Consider the following 19,417-nt stretch of genomic DNA (forward strand, 5'->3'; position numbering starts at 1 on the left):
CTGTAAATCATTTATCCTCATTACATCTTTTTAATCTGATGTAAAGTTGGTAGCCTAATCCTGCAGCTCTGGAGAAGTGTGTAAAGTGAAGAATGACAGAGTCAACAGCAGACAGAAAATACACTTATGCACTGGAAAACAAAACAGAATATTCCAAAATGACTCCAAACATAAATTAAGTTTACCCATTGGGAGGTCTAACTTGCATTCTGATCATTTATATGGGTCTGTGTGACTATATACCCTGCTGTTTGATAAAAAATGATTACTAGCCACAGGCACCTACCAAAGAACAGAATGTATGCATAATGCTTGTGATGTCTCAGACATACAAAGCACCTTCTTAAAGAATGTCCATTTCCTCTCCATGGTAAGCAGACATAATTTTTCACTCTTTAATACTTATGCTTCACAGAGTGGCTTATTTTATGAATTATGATTTGCCATTTTCTCTTATGCTTATCTTAATAATATGAAAAGCTGCATTCATAAAATGGATGATTTGTTTCATGATACCCAAATAGTTACTGTTTTATGCTCTGTATTAAAATACACAGCCTTTGTGCTATTACAAAAACCTAATAGTATTTATGTTAGCACTATTTACTAACATGAAAAAAATACAATTCTTAGTAACCACATTATTCTTAAGTACTGAATTTTCATCTAAACTGAATTCATTTTCCAAGTCTATTAATTAAATTTTCTTATTAAGCAGGCACAAATTAAATAGCCTTATTGCCAAGCATAATATTTCCAACTACTACATTTTTAATCGGCAATTTAAAAGAACGTGGAGTGAATCAAGTCCTCATCATCTATAGTCTGATTCCAAAAAGCACCCCTTAACCAACTTCCTAATGTCAAACTAGCATTTCTACTAAGCACCTGGTGTGTCAACTGGTCCAAAGCAAATAACTCCTCCTGAGGTACCCTAAAATCACAACCTCCACCAAAAAAAAGAAAGAAAGAAAGAAAAGGAAGGGCAACTGCGCACACAAAAGGTTTCTTCATAAAAGCTTCAACCTTTTGACATTCACAAACATTATACAGAACGTGCTTTCTTCACCAGCCGCACACCGGACCATGTGATCCGCCTGCAGGGCCACAAGAGATTATTGTTTCTGGAAAGAATAATGCTCAAATAGGGCTGCCGTGGCCAGCCCGCCAGCCGCACCCGCAGGTCGCGCTGCGCTGCGAGGCAGCCTCCTCACCGGCGCTGCTGGCCCGCAGCGCGCGAGCGAGCGGGGCCTGGGCACCCGCCAAGACTTGCAGCACTAGCTGGCCCCTTGGCTTTATGGAGGTTAAAGTCAGACCCTCCCGGTCACTTAAACCCTTTTTGTGGTTCAGGAGGGAAATCACTCTCTCTGAACTCTTAACTTTGATTGGAGATTCTGGTTAAAATTAAGAACTTCAAACCCAGATTTGAAAAAGTGAAACAGATGTCCAGTTCGTTATCCATAAATGGCTCCGTACGTCCGACCCTTTCCTCTCTCTCTCTCATTAAGTTTTATTTAATGCAGAATTTACTTGAGAGAGAGAGAGAGAGAGAGAGAGAGAGAGAGAGAGAGAGAGAGAAGGGAGCAAATATGGACTGTGGGTGGAAAACTCCTAAATCATATAACGAAAGGAAGCCTCCTCATAAAGATGAACGTGCTCAAGCTGCCGCCTCCCAACGCAGGCGGCACTCGAGTCAAAACCAGTGTCCCCAAGGGACCCCCGTCTCGAATATCCCGGGGGCGCCCACCACCTGCACCCTGGTGGAGACCACGGCCGCCTGAAGTGGGAGAAGGAGTCCCGGATTTGCACTCACGTAAGAACGTAGTTGACGCTGACGATACAGTGTGGCCTGGACGAGCGGCTGTTGTGCACGATGGTCGCATAGCTCTGCACCCAGACCCAGCCGCCCTGCTTCGCCAGGAACCTGTAGTACTTGGTGGTCACCTGCCCCTTCACCAGCACTGATGGAGAGACAGAAGGCAGCGGTGGTGAACGCGCCCGCCCCAGATCGGCCCCCACGCAGCCCCGGCAGTGAGAGCAGGGTGCCCTGTGGGTACTAATCAGAGTGCGGGGGGGGGGGGGGGGGGGGGGGGGGGGCAGGCACCTTCCCAAATTCATGGGTTGTCCTGTTAATTTGCACGATTAGCAAAGAGGGAAACGCTTAAAGTTGGAGGATTCCACCCCTCCCCGCAGTCGATTTTCGAACTACGTCAAATGGTCGGGGCAGCTCACTTCCTAGCTCACACTCTCCTAGCTCACACTCTCCTAGCTCACACTCGTAGTCCCGGGAGATGAGGCGCAAAGCAAAGCAGTAGCACAAGCCAAGCCCGTACTACGGGTCAGTGCACTTGGGCCACGTGGGCTAGCCTCCGTTTTTACTACGTACGGGTCAGTGCACTTGAGCCACGAGGTGGGGAGGGGGCATTCTATCTATAGGAGAATAAAACGCCTCCCAGGGAGAATTTCGCCAAGAAACTCAGAAATTACCCCTCGGCCCTGTGAGCGCCCTCAGATGCTAGAGAAACAGGATGGGTCAGTGTTAGAGCAGCCGCTCGCAGGACCTCAGCTACCACTCCACTGGCTACCAGAGCTACCACTTGTCCCCGGGCTGGGGGCTTAAATCACGCCCTCTCCCCTCCCCCACTCCTCCTCCGGGGCCTCGCCGGGGCGGGGCGGCCGCAGGGTGGCGCCTTACGCAGGTGGTGGGCGCAGCGCAGGTGGAAGGTGTCGCAGCCGTGCACGTGGTGGTACAGGGTCTTCTCAATCAGGTCCTGAGGTTCATACCCCGTCAGCTCCGCCACTCTGCGGAGAGCAATCCCGCGGGATGAGCGTGAGGTGCGGGGATGTGCCCCACCCCAGACAGCCACCTGAGACTTGGGTGCCCACCCTCACCTCGCAGAGCTCCATCAGTCACCTCATCTGCAAAAGGGGCTCCTAAGATGCACGAGGAGCGCTCCCCACTGAACAGGGCCGCCATCCGGCGATGGGTGACTCTTTGCCTCCTCCCCCCTCCCCCCGGCCACCCACCTGGAGTCCAGGAAGATGAGCTTCATGTCCAGGCTGGCGCGGAACATGAACATGTTGCTATGCAGCTTGATCTCCGTGACGGCGCTGGGCGGCAGCGAGTGGCCCACGGCCACCAGGCCCACGTTCTGGTAACAGCCATCGAAGGGGGACATGTCCAAGCTGTACTGGCGGATCTTCAGGTAGCCGCTGCAATGAATGACCTGCGGCGGCGGGTGGCAGGGCAAGACTCAGCCACGCAGCCAGGAAACCACCCAAACAGGTGGGGAAGGGATTAAAACCTTGAGACCCAGCTAGACCATAAATGAATGCCCTGTGGGCCACGCCCCCGCGTTCAAGTGTCCAGTTACTAGGGCTCCAAGGTGTTTCAAGGAAAAGACTGCGCTTACCTGGGGACTTGTAACAATGCAGAGGCCTGGGCCCTGCCAACCCTGCCGCACCTGGATTGCGAAACGGTGCCCCGGAACCTGCATGTTTCATCTCATTAACCAGGAGAACCACTGGCTTGAACTAAAGCTCTGTTTCCTAACCTCTCTGGGGGGTCAGAATCTGACACCCTGAGTAAACTCTAGGAACCCACTGGAGCGATGGACCATGTCTGACGCTTGACACATCCCCAAGGCCCTTTATGGGCCCCTGATTTTAGAGCCCCAGCAGCCGGGGAGTGAGTATCCGGACCCAGTGAGACTGTCTTCAAACGTGGTTCCAGGGGTTCACAAAGGTCAACGACCGTGGTGATGCGCCCCCTCCCAGAGCTGTTCGCCGCTCACCCAGGCGGGGAACGCCCTCCTGGGCGGTCCGGACCACAGGGAAGCCCCTCCCCTGCCACACGGTTCCCTGGTCCTGCCCCCTTCCCCTACACCAGGCTACGTGGCAGGGATCCTCCCTCTCAGCCATGCACCTTGTAGCCACCGCAGGTGAGGCCCGCGTTCCTCTTGGCCAAGACACACTTCATCCTCAGGAAGAAGGAGCGCTCGATCTCGTACTCTGGAGAGAGGAGCGGAGGGAAGCGCAGGACGTGAGACAGGCAGCGCCGCGCCAGGGGCCCTGCCAGGGCTAACTGGGGCAACGCCACCAGCGGACTGCGACTGGCACACTCCTGCCTTACCCTGGACAAAGTGAGAGTGGTAGGGCTGGTGGGCCGTGAGAACTGCTGTCATCTCGTCGTGGTCTGCCGGGTGGATGTATTCGTAAATGCTATTCCCGGTCAGTTCTACCTGTAAAGAGGAGGGTATCACCATCTCGGAGTGGTGATGCCACATGGAGGGACTGGAAGATTGGGCCAGGAGGGCCACAGGATTGTGAGGACAGGAGCCAGAACTCTAGAGTCTGCCCTAAGTTCTAATTCTCTGCTGTTGCAGCCTAGCTAAGCCTCGGTTTCCTTATCCATGAAAGGAAATAATAATAGTAGTAGCAGTAGCTCCCTGGCAATATTCTGGTGAAGACATTATGACACCAATATGTAACCCATCTCCCATGTTATTTGGCCTCTGCTAGGGACTCAAAAAGGTAGCCATTGTTTGGGCTTGGAGTAGAACAGCGGTTCTCAACCTGTGGGTCGCGACCCCTTTGGGGGTCGAATGACCCTTTCACAGGGGTCGCCTAAGACCATTGGAAAACACATATATAATTACATATTGTCTTGTGATTAATCACTATGCTTTAATTATGTTCAATTTATAACAATGAAATTGGGGGTCACCACAACATGAGGAACTGTATTAAAGGGTCTCGGCATTAGGAAGGTTGAGAACCACTCGAGTAGAAGCTAAAGGATAAGGAAAGGGGAGAAAGGGAGAGGTCCAGCCCTCCTGTCAGCTGAGCTGTTTCCAGTCCCAGAAACGCACATATGAAACCTTAGGGACAGCCAGCCCTCCACCCCTCACCTCCTGCCCCAGCTCTGGCTGTAAACACTGGAGGCTAGAGTCCTAGACCACTCACCTACCTGAGAAAGACCCAGGTGGACCGAGGCCGTCTCTGAGATGTACATGATCTTCCCATCTGGGGCCACCACAAAGATAAAACCATCCAGGGTCTGGGAAGACAGAAACAGAGTTGAATGGAGAGCCCTCTGGGACACTGGTACAAATTGGGGCCGGGGGGACAGAAGTTAGAGATGCCCAACCAGAAGTGCAAAGAGACAAAGTAGAGAGGGGGTGGCAGGAAATAGTGCATAGAAAACCAACCCCAAGAGTCCCTCTTTTGTTTTTTCCAAATTTGAAAGCACCTGGAAAATGCAGCACACTGGAAGAGATCCAGAGGGAGAGATGGAGGAGGCTACTATTCTCCAAGATTCAGGATCCACCAAAATAGACAGAGCAAACCTATCTGTAACACACACACACAAATATTTAGGAGGGGGGGACACAGTCTGCTATAAGAGGTGAATTAGGTTCTTGGAGTGATGATCACTGAAAGAACCAGAGGTTTCCTGTCAGTCTTGGAGGACTCCATAGTGACAGCGTCTTTTAATAAAAAGAATACCTGGGGTTTGGGAAATAGCAGGCATTGGGTGATGTGGAAGGGCTGGCAGTCTGAAAAGTTGTAGACAGAAGGCAGATGGCCAGTACTTCTGAAAAGAGTCTGGGAGAGGGGGATTTAGGAGATGAGAGGCTTTCCAGGCAGCAAGTCCATAAAGTAGTGCAATAGTGTGATGTGTGCGTGTTTACATTGATACATCAAGCTGACAGGCTCTCCATGAAGGCAAGTCTCAGACTTTCACTGTCCCTTTATTTATGTGAATGGGGCTTCAATCCAGGCAGTGGAGACAAGGATGAGTCAAACTTTACTCTCAAGGAGCTGGAAGTCCAGTAGAAGCATAAAGACTGGCCTAAAGATAGCTATAATGACTACACAGATGAACAGACAGTGCTGTTGAGGCCCAGAGGCTGAGTGGCCAGAGTCCTGGGGAAGAATCAGAGGCCTTAGAGGTCCTGTTTGAGCAAAGCCTTGAAGAGGAAGCTTGAACTGTAGTAGAGAGGAAGGGCATCCTAGACAGAAGGATTGATGTGCCAAAGGCAGGGACTGAGGGGAGGATGGATCTGATCATTTTTGTGCACCAGAGATAGGGCTGAGGGAGTACACCAGTGCTGGATTTTTGGAGAGCTTGAGATGTCAATCTGAGGAATCTAGAGATACTCCTGTAGGCATCAGGGTTCTAACAGAAGTTTCTAAGCAGGGGAATAGCATGCTTAGACATGTTTTGTTTGTTTTGTTTGTTTTGTTTTTTTCAGGCAGAATGTGGACAGTCACCTATAGGAGGAAAGAGTGGGAATGAGGCAATCAGAAAGCGGAGTCCAAGTCAAAGATGGTTCTGGCCATGGAATTGATGGTGGCAGAAAGAGTCTGACTTCAATGTCATTGAGTAGAGGGTAACACCATTAACCAAGATTGGGAATTTTGAGAAGCATGGTGAGTTTTTGTGTGGGTGGGTGGAAATCTGGAAGAGCAAAATAATGGATTCTTGTCTTGGAGATGTTGAACTTCAGGTGTATCCAGATTTCCATTTGGATGTGTCCAGTTGGCAGTAGGAAATAAAGGCCTGGAGCTTAGGAGGGGTGTCTAGACTGGAAAAACCAGCTGGAGTCATGCAAATGTGGGAAAAGGAGTTGAGATGATAATGTTGGCTGAGATCACCCAGGAGGCCTTGAAGCTGTGAGATGGGAAACAGAGTTGGAACCTTTAGGAAATGTCAGCATTTACAACCAGACGGTGATGGGAAAACCAGAGGAGCAAACAGGGAGGGAAAGGGATCCAGAAAAGTGTGGTACTTTAGCAACTGAAGGAGAGAAAGAATGTCACCTCCACCAAGCCCAAATGTCACCTTCTCAATGAGGTCCTCTGCCACTCAAACACAGCCCTACTCCTTCCCCTTCTTGTTTTTCTTTTTTAAATCCTCACCTGAGGATATGTTTTTATTTGTTTTCAAAGAGAAAGGAAGGGAGAACTGCCATTCCCAGTGTGAGAGAGAAACATCAATTGGTTACCTCCCTTATGCACCCGGACTGGGATTGAACCTGAAACCTGGGCCCTGACCAGGAACTGAACTTGCCACCTTTGGGTATATGGGATGACACTCCAACCAACTGAACCACCCAGCCAGGGATCCCCTTCTTATTTTTCTCCACAGCACCTACACCACCTGTTACAATGTGCAGAGCACCTGGGTTTGCAAGACTGCTCTCCTTAGAATATAAACCCATGAAGGCAGGGCTTTCTGTCTGGCACATAGTTGGCCCTCCTATATTTGTGGAATGAATGAGGTCAGGCAGGATAAGAAATGAGCATCTTCTGCTGCATATCAAAATGTGGTGGCGCCTGTGCAGAGCACAATGGCTGGGAGGGGTGCTGGACTGCAGGGGTTTGGGAGTGAGTGGGGCAGGGTGAGTGATGGAAGTTGAAAGTGTAATAAGTCCTGTGAGAAGTTTGGGATGAAGAGAGGAGAACACTGGGCAAGAGCCAGAAGGGGTGAGGGATTGTTAGGTTTTTGTTCTCTCTTGTTTATATTGATGAGGGAAATTAATTGGTAATATGGCAAGACTCGATAGGGGGTCAGTTGTTGAGAGACAACTGATGGCAGTTGTCCCTGTGAAAGGGGGGGACAGTGCTGGTTAAAGTCAGAGGTGTAGGGCCCAGGCCTGTGAGGGAATACTCGAACAATGCCTTTCTTTACTCTGTGAAACTGAAATCTCTGGCCTCTGATACTAATGGGGTATCTGTGGGACAGGAAAGGGCATGGCACTCCTGCTAGGAGATGCTCAGGCCTGGCCCACCTGGGCTCAGATTCCCCCCTGACGCCTGCATAGGTTTGAGGCACCTACCTCAGTTGCAATGGACTTGAGTAATAAGGGGGTGCAGGTTGGGAGACAAGTGTCAAGCCTAAAAACGCCACCAGAAGTTTTACTATTTTAAATATTTGCTAGTGGGCAATTGGCAATTTAAAACGGTATATTCTGCAAACAATGCAGCAATGGGAGCTTCCACATTGGATAAACTCATTGCCTGGGGAGGTGTACGTGTGTGCACAGGGCTCTGTCTGTACATGGCCTGGGCTGGCCTATGGTGAGAGAGAGGAGAGAGCGCGTAACTACCAGGAGGAGATGAAAAGAGTTGCAGGCGCAGCTGGATCCAGAATGTGAGGGCTTAAAGCATTGACTGGCATTTCTACCAGATTCCCCTGATTTCCTGTATAAATCCTTCATTTCGGATGGTTTTGCAGCCTAGCCTGGGCAGCTTGGCTTGGAGGCGCTCTGGTTCCCTCAGCCCAATGGTGTCAAATGGCACCCCTCCCGGGGTTCAGCCCATCTGATTGTCAGAGCTCCCTTTCAAATCCAATGTGCTGATTGTCACCTTGCCTCCCTCTTGGCCTCTTGAGGCGCCACTCGCACCAAGGCACCAAGCAAGGTTAAGAGCTAAACCTTTTAACTTTGGAGAAACTGTAGGGGCTGCAGGAGGGACACGTCAGGGCAGGATCCCATTTTTCTAGGAAACAAGAAGCCAGGCGTGGGGCCAGGCCCTCAGACGCTCGAAGCTTATGCGCGACTGACCGGGAAGCCACGTCAGTACCTGCAGCAGATGAGAGCCCAGCTCACGGCCAACGTTGTCCAGGGGGCTGGTCCGACTGGAGTGGCCCCACGCCTCCCCGAGCCCTGTGGAGGCACAGAGACACTCGTGAGCAATGGGACTCCAACCCTGCTGGCAGTTTGAGGCTAGTCTCACAGTTATGTCACACATTCAAGCTCACACACGTAACCAGATACCATTGGGCTCCTCTTGCTCTCTGACCTGGACAGCAAAGAACGGGAGCAGGTAAATGTAGGCCCTGCCCTCTCAGTCTGAACAGAGGTCAGACTCCCTCTCCCAGATGGACCTGGGCTTCTCAGGGAGGGCAGGGCCTGGCTGAGCATCCCCTGGGCAGGACCCCAAGTGGCTGAGTTTGGGGACAGCCTTGCCCTGAAAGAGCCCCTTACACTGCACCCCAGCGATAGCTATTGCATAGGTTCACTAGTGTTCTTAGAGGGGTGAGGGACACTATTCGTCACCCAAAGTTTCATCATCATTCTTACCAAAAGGCGAATGTCACTGATGGCCCAGAGGGACATGAATCCCTGGGCCAGGTCCAGCTTGTCCCTGGTGAGCTTTCTGATTGGCAGCAGGGCTCTCCAGCCATTCCCCTCCCCTGGGCCTCTGACTTTAATCCCCTTCCGAAAAATCCATTTGCCTGTGCAGATGACTCCCAGCAGCAACACACGCTTGCAATCCTTCTTTGCCTTTTCCTTCCTAGCCCCTCCCCACCTTCTTACACATCCTAATCTCACCTGCCATCCCACCCCGCAAAAACACCACACAGGTTTTTTTGAGATCAAATACTTGCAGGTTCTAACACTGTTTTAGCAATATTTTCATGACCTTCTGAATATAGAGAATTAATCACTTTCTCTACTTTCCAGGTATCATCTTAACAAATATAGTCCCTTTCTCTCCACATTAAGATCTTCCCAAGTGTTGCCACAAATAATTTTTCCAGTGATGCCTAAAAAAATAAAATTCTCAGGATGCTGTGGCTGGTTTTATTCCCCATTAATATGGAGAAAGAAAATGAAAAATCAGGTAGAAGAAACTTGCCCAGACCGAGGATAAACTTCTTATAGGTAACATCTTGTAAGAGTGTTGCTGCTGAAATTAATTTAACTAGGTCAAGTCTTTTATGCTTACACCATTACGCAAGGTTTAACATGACCAAAGAAAAGAGGGCGATTTACTGGGGAATGGGGCAAATCACTATGAAGTACACAATGACGATCACACCCCCATTGCAATATGGGGTTGTGGGTGGATCTTTCAGAATAAAACATGGAGTTGGGCTCTAAAGTGTGTTGGCCAGGAGCTGCTTCCTAAGCCAACGATCAAAACCCTGGTAACGAATAACAGTGAGCGCCCCTTAAGCTCAAATCGGGTCTTTCTGGGTGTTTGCACATCTAAATAAATCTAACGATTTCCCCACCGCTCTGCAAACACTGATGCTCCCCGCCTTCGCGGGTCTCCTCTCCCTCCTTCCTCACCCCCTCCTGCCTCCTTAGCCCGCCCCAGTGTCCTTCCCCAGAGCGACTCCACTACCCTAACCCCTGCGTGCCCTCCTGGACGGTTCCAGGGGGCCACCGACACTACAGCCTGTACACACACACCCCTTGCTCTGTCACCTTCTCTTTGTTCCTCCCGTCTCAGCCAAACTATCCTCCTTGGTTTCTAGCACAACGTGTTCATGTTTTCATTCCCTCTCAGATACCCACCCAGAAGGAGTGACAGGCAGGTGGCCTAGGGAGGCCGCCCTGGGGAAAGGGGAAAGGATCCTGCTTGGAGGGGATGGGGCGGGGGAGGGGGGGCGGGGGGCGCTGGCCGGTGCATGCTGGGGGCCCAGCTGAGGCCTGACAGCCCAAAGCTTCCCCGGGGCCCAGGGGCAGGGACTCGGGTGCAAAGAGCTGGCCGAGGCCGCTTTGCTTCTGGAGTCGGGGCTTCCGCAGCTCCCCAAAGGGGGCAAAGAGTGCGCTTGGGACCGACAAGTGTTTTTATTCTAAAATTATCAGGTCCCGAAAAGCGGCTGGGACACACCCGGGACCAGCCTCCGGACCCGAATCGTCTGAAAATCCTCCAAGCTGTGCTGAGGTTAAGGACCGGTTCCGAACTCGTGGCGCCCGCCTGGGCTGTCTCTCGGGTTGCGGCCTCCTTAGAGGGAGCCTGGGGGGAAACGAGGCTACCCCGCAGGTTAATAAACAGCTGGCCGCGCAGGTTAGCGGCCCCCCTGCCCTCTTCCTCCCCACCCCCACCTTTTAAGGAACCTTTTGCTTTCACGGAGCATTGCCTTTGCTTTCTGTTCCCGGTCGAAATCTCCGTCACACGGCTATGTCTGGGTTAATGTTTTATAAGGGACTGGCTGCCTTCGTCGACCTGCGGGCTTCCCCGCTCTGACGCTAGGGCTGAGCTCGCCCTTCAGCCTGCCCGGGACACCTTCTGAAGCCCGGTCACGGGTTCCACCTCCGAAAGTCCGGGCGTGGGCCGGGGCCCCCTCTCCCCGACCCTTCCCTTCCTGCTGCGGTGACGCGCTCCCGCACCCAGTTTCACTTGGCGAGGGGCGTAAGCTGAGATTTCGTTTCTGCACTTGACCTACCGCAGAAAATTCGCAAATCCTTTGATTGTCTGTTTAAAATGAGGAGGAAACCAAGCTCCCTTTGCGGCAGGATTTCAGTGGGAACAAGATCTAAAGATTCTCTTGTAATTCGGTGAGGCCGAGGGAACGGGGTTTTGCAAAGGAAAAAAAGCAGCTCTGTGAGGGAGGCGATAACTAAATCGGGTTTTAGACAAAAGGATTTGCCCCAGCTAAAGTGGCCCAAGACAAAGGAAAACATAATCTATTTGGGAAGATTTCCAAGATATGCTACATTAACCTCAGCAGATAAATTTTGCTTCTCCCCGCCCCCTGCTTCCCTCAAAGTCTGGCTTATCATATTTACATAAGTAGTATTACAAGGGATGTATCTATTATGGATCTAAAGGACTAGCTCACATTTCATGCGAAAACTCCGACAAGTTTCACTGTTGCTTTACCCTCTGTGCGCGGAGGAGCCATTTCCATTTAAATACCCCCTGACCCAAGGATTACCTCAATGGACTGACTGCGCGGGTTTTGTAATTTCCTGAAAATGAGATTTCGATTTATAAAACAAGAAACCAATTAGTAACCAAATGAGGCGAAGTAGATCCACTAAAATTGACCTAATCCCACAGGCACAATTTAGGCCCGTTCTTGGCGAATGAATGATGAGCCCCGGTCTAGCATGAGCTCAAAGCATCGTCCAGCTGTGTTATTGCAAGCAGCAAAAATAAATTGATCGAGCTTTCCTTCGGAATGAATTTCGTACCCTTGACAAAATATGGTTGACAGACAGGCATCCTCACCTCCTTCACTCAGACAGGAAGGGGAGGAAGAGAAGAGCTTCTCCTTCTACCGCTCTTTTTTTTTTCCTTTTAATAAACAAACACTGTATCTCAATAGAATGTGTCCTTCTTGTTGTCTCTCTGGGAAAACCATCTCCGAAATCTTCGCTATGCCTTTTAAGCAACATTGTGGGTGCTGGAGGAACTCCCCAGGACCAGATCACAGCCTGGTGACTGATGCCAGAAAAGCCCTCGAGACCCAGACCACGCTCCTGACTTTGGGTCTAGAGGGACTTGCCCCAGCACCTGGGTTTCTCCCAGGACCGGCATCCTCGCCGAGCGCACTGTCCAAGCCTTTCCCTGGGCCCAGCAATGAACAGCCTTAGGGCTCCGGGAGCCTCAGTGGCTGGATGCTTGGGGAAGAGAGGAACTGAGACCCAAATCCAGGAGTCACCGAGTAGGAGACTGCTTCACGCACTTGGCACCCCCAGGACCCCCTCCGGCGCTGCGGCCCGCCCCTCTGGCCACCTGGCGGGTGTGGCCGACCTTCCGAGGGCTTTGGTGGCCGCGCGGGGCCAAGCTTTGTCCAGAGCAGCAGCCTGAACCCCACCCACCGTGTTTGCTCTCCACCTGGCAGTGTGTGCTCTGGCTTCTCCTTGTCTGCCTCAGGCATCCCCACCCGCGCCTGGGGATGCACTCAATGTAAATCTGGGGCGGAAACTCTGCGCTCTCGTCGCGCTCTGACCCCGAGCGAGGGCTTCCCAGTCCGGATGGAGCGTGCGGGCCACGCTGGCTGTGGGCTCCCGAGCCCGCGGGAGAGAACGGAACTGCGGGCCCCAGGCACAGGTGGGGTTTAGACAGGTCCTAACTAAACCATGGCACACAAGTGCCCGCAGGGTTGACAACAGTGCTGAGTGGCTGCTGAAAAGAGTCAAGCGGTGTGGCCGGGACTCTGGGCCTTCGAGGGTGGCCGGGCCGGGCGATGCCGACCCGGCTGCCCCGCGGCGCTGGCGGCGCTGGCGGATCCCACGTAGGTTCTACTTGGCGGAACGGGACTCTGACGGCCACACCACGGCTCGCTCAGGCGGGATTTCGCTTTAGATGATGGCAGGTCCTTGGGGCAGTAGTCCGGGCAGCAGGAGGGCAGCGGGCACACTGGACAATCGGGCGGAGGCGTCCTCAAACCCTCGGCAGGCAGAGACTCGGTCCATTGCGGAGGCCTTCCGCGGGCGCTACCAGGCTGCGGCCACCCCAGAGAGGCAGCAGGGTCTCAGGGGAGGAACGGACCGACCGCAGAGCAAGGCCCTGGCCGGCCGGCCGCAACAGTACGCTTCTCCTAGCTGCTTTGGTCCGTGCTGGAGGCGAGGCTGAGGTTTAGACAAGGTCGCTGTCCCTGGTTTTGTCTGAGCCCCCCCGAGGCGGAGGACTCCGTGCAGGAGCCGCCTGCCCGATGGAGCTACCTGCAGAATAATGTTCGCCAGGCTCTGTTTTGGTACTTTCTGATTAGCATGCCCATTGCTAAATAATTGAAGGTTCTCACCTCCACAAAAATTTAAATTCCATGGATCAGAAACTGACAATGAGTGGACTGCGAAAACCATAACATACTAGCTGTGCCTAAACATTCTCTTGAGAAAAACCTGGGCCGACAGATAAAGACCTGCAGCAGAAATCCATGGACTTGGTTGTATCTACATTTGTGTCTGCAGAACCTCAAAGCTGCCAAGATTCCCTAAAATTGAAAAGTTACTCCCTAGAAATCACGTTTGTCCTCAGGAAAGTTGGCCTGATTTTAGCTTCAGGTGGGTGATTATGCCCTGCTTATAAGCATCCCACCAGATACCCTGTTTATGTTGGGGGTTTTGTTATTGTTTTTATTTGTGATCCTTCGTTTAAAGAAAAAAAAGGTATTTTTTTCATTGATCTGACCTACAATTTCTAGCACATAAATCTGCCTTGCAAATGCTCTGCCCGGAGGTTAGTTCTGCATCTACATTTTAAGTCAACATCAAAACGGGAATCAAATAGAGAAAACCAGCATGGAGGCGTAAACTGTGCTTAAAGGCTTTTAAATGAGAAAAACTTATGTAAGAAAATAAACACGGAAACCTAATGCTCAATCATTTCCCCAAGCAGCAAGGAAAACAGCCTTAAATCACCATCCACGTGGGAAATGGGGGCCTCTTTTTCTCTCCTAGTTCCCCGCCTCAAAAAAATATAAGGCGATAAGGGGTTTCAGTCTTGAGGAGAATAGTATAGGAAAGGTCTGTGGAGGTTTGTTTAATCATCCTTGTCCTTCTAGCCCTTCTGGAGATTCACTTTCTTGCACAGTTACTAATTTCAATTCTATAATTATTTTTATTTTCCCAAGACATCTTGAGAATGAAATAGTAGTGTGATGTTGCCAAGATTCTGAATGACTATAGATTTGAAAACATGTCTGATCCTTTCGAAGGTTATTCTATAAGCCGCTTCACCCCCAGCCAAAACTGTACTATAGCTGAATAACAAATACATATTTCTTCAGTTGAATTTGTCCTATTTTGCACACAAATAAAGTCACATCATCTCTCTTTTTTTTAATCCTGCTTTTCTATCTTTGATCACACTTTGATCACATCATACATTTCTAGATGCCCTAATTTTCCCTTTGCAGGGCTATTTTAGAATAGGATATGTTGCCAATTGGGAGATATGCAGTTTTAATGATTTCACAGTAATTTTCCTTAAGTTTTTTTACTGTGAAATCTCCAATCTAATGATTTATTCTGTTATTCCAGACATCTATATCCCGTTTCTTTACTCTCTCTCTTTCTCTCTCTCATTTCCTCCTCCCTCAACAGCTCAATTTTACCTATTCAGATAAATAAAAGCTGAGTTTTGACAGAGGGGGGGAGTGATATTCAGCAACTGGAGGGGCTAACAATATTTTAGGAATTAAAACATTTTTCAAATGTAAGTATGGAAGGATTTTTGTTTGTGGATTTAAGACTTTTGGCATTACAGACTATTACAGATAAAATGTATATGAGCGAAAACAATGAAATATTATAGTCATTGTTATGCTTATAAGATGTCACCAGATTTATAATGATTTTAGATTATATATCTTGCAAAATCCAAGTTACATGTGATGGAATGCTTACCATTATGAAACAACTATCTCCCGTCCTTAAAATAAAATTTTACTGAAGACCTACTATGTGCTAGGATGGTGTCAAATGTAAAAATGAACCATATTGTCAAACAAATTGTTTTCATTTTTCATCACTAAAAAAAGAGATTATTCCCCCATATAAAGTATCCGTTTCCCCCACTGCTATGGAGCCAACCTTGTCCATCCCTTCAGTCAACAGCTAAACCCAAATTTGGCACCCTCTGCAGGTTGTGCCTGGTTCTTCCTCTTGTGATTATTTTACTCCCTTAAAACTACTGGGTGTTTTTGTTTGTTTGTTTACTACTATTGCTGTTTAATATTTTTAAAGGCTATGTTTGGATTTTGAATTTAATCTACCCTCAAAATTAAAACCTCATCCCTAGCAGCAGCTGTTCAGATGACCCTGTCTAACTCACTGTGAGGCTGTGGGGTGAGTTATGAGCTCAACAGTAGCTGGAGAAATAAATGATGTGCCCAGAGTTCACACATCGTCCATCCCCTCCTCCCCATAAACTTACACTCACCCGCTGAAGGGAGAGGAGGGGCCCAGGGCTTGTGAGGGTGAGGGGGCTGCAGAAAACACAGTGGCCCTTAAGGTAGCCACCCGGGACCAGCCTAGCCAACAACTAGACTCCAGCCAGAGCCTTCGCCAGTGCTCTCTTTAAAAATAACAAGTTGGCTAAAACAGTTTACTTTTTGTTCCTCCTTTTTTTGTATCCTGAGATTTACAATTTGTGGAGTTAGCACTTAAATAAGAAAGCTTGCTCTCTTAAAAAATAAAACAAAACGACAGAAACCAGTCCTGTCCCCTCTGGGCCTGGCCAGCATGCCTGCCCAGGGTCTGCAGGACACAGATGAGGGCCCTGGCCTGGCAACTCCCCGGGCTCTGGGGTCCCTCTCTGTGCCTACCCAGGAACTCGGACCTACTATTCTCTTCATCCCGAGATTACTCGCAGCCCCACAAGCAGCACCATATGCTTCTTCTGATCAAACAGCCAGCGACATTGGCACTGATAATTGATGAGACCCGCTAGAAATCACGCAGAAAGGGAGCCCACTGAGACCGCAGGGGCTGACAAATCACGGCCAATAATCCTGTTAGGAACGGAGGGAACAGCGGAGTTCGCAATAGCTTTATTTTTATAAAGTAGGCGCTGACAGTATAAAAGACAACAAGATCTCTTTTTTAAACATAAGGCAGTGTAGCATCATAATAATGTTCCCACTAGCAATTCTCAGCAGAGTTTAATGGGAAATGTGGTTTTTAATGTATGTTTCCTCCTTTTTTTTTCTTTTTGGTCTTTACTTTTTAGGTACTTTAGGTTTTTATTTCTTTCCTCCTGTAATTTCCAGGGTCAGAAGAGACTATTCAAGGAACTGCTTTAAGACAAAACAAGTATAACACTGCCTGTAGTTTTAGGGTAAAATTGAACTATAATTTGAAATTTCTCCTTTGGTACCCCTGACTATTTGGGTGCATGTTTTGCAAGATTTTGATTCAGATAATAACTTTTAGTCGAGATCAAGCAAATTGAAAACTCCAAACCAAATAATGACTATTTCCTTTCCAGTATTCTTTCAAAAGAAAACAAACCCCATAGTCAAAATCAACAGTAACATAAACCTCTCCGGGTCAAATACTGTAAGAAGTTCTGCTTTGTAAACAAACAGGGTGCTTTCTCTTGGGTTTTTGTTTACTTGGCATTCTCTCCTTTACATTTCAAATCCCCTCCCTCAGAAAAGGCATATCTAAAATGTATATATTTTAAATCTGTTGATGTTATTTGAATGGGGGTAAAGAAAAGATGGGGAAGTAGGAGAGAGAAGTGTCCTTTTCCCAGTGAGTATAAGTGGTTTTATACAGGAGAATGTTTTTCGAAGGCTGCTCTGTTCTCACACAGCGAATCTTCATAATCCAAATACACATTTTTAAACCATGTCAACAACTCAGCTCAGCGATTCTAACTTATAGGCCTTATAAGATAACTTTTCCAGGACCCCTTTGCCAACCTACCTACCACCTGGAAGATATTTTCTAAGTGGGCGAGCCATCTTAATTCAATCTTATGTATTTCGGGACTAGCCTATTATCTCAGCGATAATATCAAACCCAGAGTTGCAAATCACATGCTCCAGAGTTAGCTTCAGAACCTGTGACTATCTCAAAAACCCAAGATAAATTTGCTATCGGCAGTCAAAGAGATTGGGTAAATTCAGGACATATTTGTTCACGAACATGCTTGCTCCTCCATTGCAAAATTATAAACATAGAGAAATTATTATCTAGTTTAGTTAGCTTCATTTACACGGGGTCTATCTATACATAGCAAAAATACAAGAATTTGGCAGTGTTCCTGCCTTCTCCTAGATACAATTCTAATGAGAGGAATGAAGGGGAAAAAAAAGTCATGTTTGGATTAGTAGTACTTTCAATTGAGCCCGTATCTGAAGTGTTGACAAAAGCAATGTTGGGCTACTTCCCAACCAAACGTATCTGATGGGCTGAACAGAAAGTATTAATGGGGAAGTAGAAAGAGCCACAAAAAGGCAAGGGGATTTCTAAGTTCAGAGAGGTCCTTAGTCAAGCAGCCATACTAAACTTCCCTTTGCAGAGAGTGTGTGAAAGAAAGTATGAATGTACTTCTCTGCCCGTATGGTGGCTGGCAAACCCTCTACCCCTTCTGTCTGAAATTCCATCTGGGCAAAGTCACTTACCTTCTGGGAACACTACTCTCATTTTGAGATAGCTGGTGGTGAGTCTGATTATGGATGCTTTGTCCAGCTGCGAGGTGATAGCCGAGGGCAAAGGCAGTAATTTAGCCAGTTCATAGAATTCACTGTTTTCCTTCTCCCTCCTCGTCCGGGCAGCATTTTTGGACTTCTCTTTCATTGTGTCTCGTTCCCCCTTTCTTCTTACAACATACGCTCCACAGATTCATCCAAAACCAAAATAAACTTTCAATTAGAGATCATTTTTTGGGGGGGAGGGCAAAAAATGTAAAGCAGACATTGAATGAAAAGACGGCTGTCTTTGCTTCGGTGTATTGGTGGTGGTAAAAGACCAACGCAGAGAACAGAAAATATTTTCTTTGAAAATACGGGATGCGAGGATAGGAAAGCTGCCGATCCGATCCGGAGCAATCTGGGCGACCCTGGGAGTTTCTGGACGTCAGATGCCAGCAGGACCCCTGAGGAGCCAGCCTTTCCTCCGGTTCCGCGCTGCGAACCCCGGCCCCTGGAAAAGCGACATAATAATCCCCGACGTTTGCTCTTCGGGCCCTCGGCAGTGGAGACGGCGCCGGGCCCTTTTGGGGAGAACTGGACAGCCGGGCGACTCTCTCAGGCCCCTGTAAAGACAACAGCATCAGAGCGTCAGAGATCGGCGGCTCCGCGAGCACTCACGCCCTCTCCCGGGTTCCGGAAAGGGCCTCGGCTTCCCTCGGTATTTTTGTTTGTTTTGCAAAGTACGGGGACATCAGCGGAGAGACGGAGCCCCGTGCAAAGGACGCCCGCTCGCGCGCCCTCGCCCAGGCCCACCGCATTCTCCAGCGCCCCGGGAAGTTGCCCAAACCACGAAACGCCTATTTTGAAGAGACCCCGCCGCCGGTGCCCGCGCCCGCCCGCGCCCCGTGCAGGCGCCCGTCCCGGGGAGCAGGTCCCCGCGGCTCCGAATTCCGCCTCCAGGCCCCCCACCTTGGCAGACCTGCAGCTTGGCCAGCTCTCCAACTCGGAGGGGAAGTCTCGGGGATTCCTCCAAAAGTGGCACTTACACATCAAGTCCCGCGGGACGCCCGAGCCGACCCAGAGCGCTCCCTGCCCAGCAGGGGCGGCGCCGCGCCGGGCCGGCCGCGCCAGGTTAACAGGTGGCACGTTCGCGACGGCCCCTCGCCGGCGCGGGGGCGGGAGGCGGTCCGGCCCGGCCCCGGCCGGAGAGCTGCGGGGCCACCGGGCAGGCGCGGGGTGCGGGCCGCTTCACCTACCTTCAGTCCCCGCCGGCGGCCCAGCGTGCGGAGGCGCCCGCCTCTTAATGACAATCATGTCTACGGTCCGACAGGACTACAAAGGAGCCCCTCCACGTCCGACCGGCCAGCAGCGGGGGAGCGCCCTGGCTCCTCGCCTCCTCGGTCCGGCACAGGGGGGAGGTGCGTAGAGGAGGGGAGGCGGCTTTGGGATGGTTCGACAATGGAGAAACATCATCCTCCGGTTTGCTATGAAAGGAAAGAACAAATTGTAGAAGGAGCGAACCACCTCGTATATGATTTAAAATTGTAGGGATGAGTTGAATTAGCTGCGGGAGTAGGTGAG

At 49.9% G+C, this 19,417-nt stretch overlaps 1 protein-coding gene across 1 annotated transcript in view; it reads right to left on the reverse strand.

Annotated features, from left to right (window-relative positions):
- SIM1 (single-minded family bHLH transcription factor 1) overlaps positions 1-18,315 on the reverse strand; it is a 67,332-nt gene extending 49,017 nt beyond the window's left edge. Inside the window, 8 exon segments of the mRNA XM_023762287.1 lie at positions 1,814-1,961; positions 2,696-2,802; positions 3,028-3,227; positions 3,926-4,011; positions 4,133-4,241; positions 4,970-5,059; positions 8,590-8,672; positions 17,828-18,315. Coding sequence (XP_023618055.1) covers positions 1,814-1,961; positions 2,696-2,802; positions 3,028-3,227; positions 3,926-4,011; positions 4,133-4,241; positions 4,970-5,059; positions 8,590-8,672; positions 17,828-18,002 — 998 coding nt within the window. The 5' untranslated portion in view covers positions 18,003-18,315.
- Positions 18,316-19,417: the final 1,102 nt, after the last annotated feature.

The sequence above is a fragment of the Myotis lucifugus genome, unplaced genomic scaffold (assembly GCF_000147115.1).
Source record: "Myotis lucifugus unplaced genomic scaffold, Myoluc2.0 scaffold_240, whole genome shotgun sequence".
Classification (NCBI taxonomy): Eukaryota; Metazoa; Chordata; class Mammalia; order Chiroptera; family Vespertilionidae; genus Myotis; species Myotis lucifugus.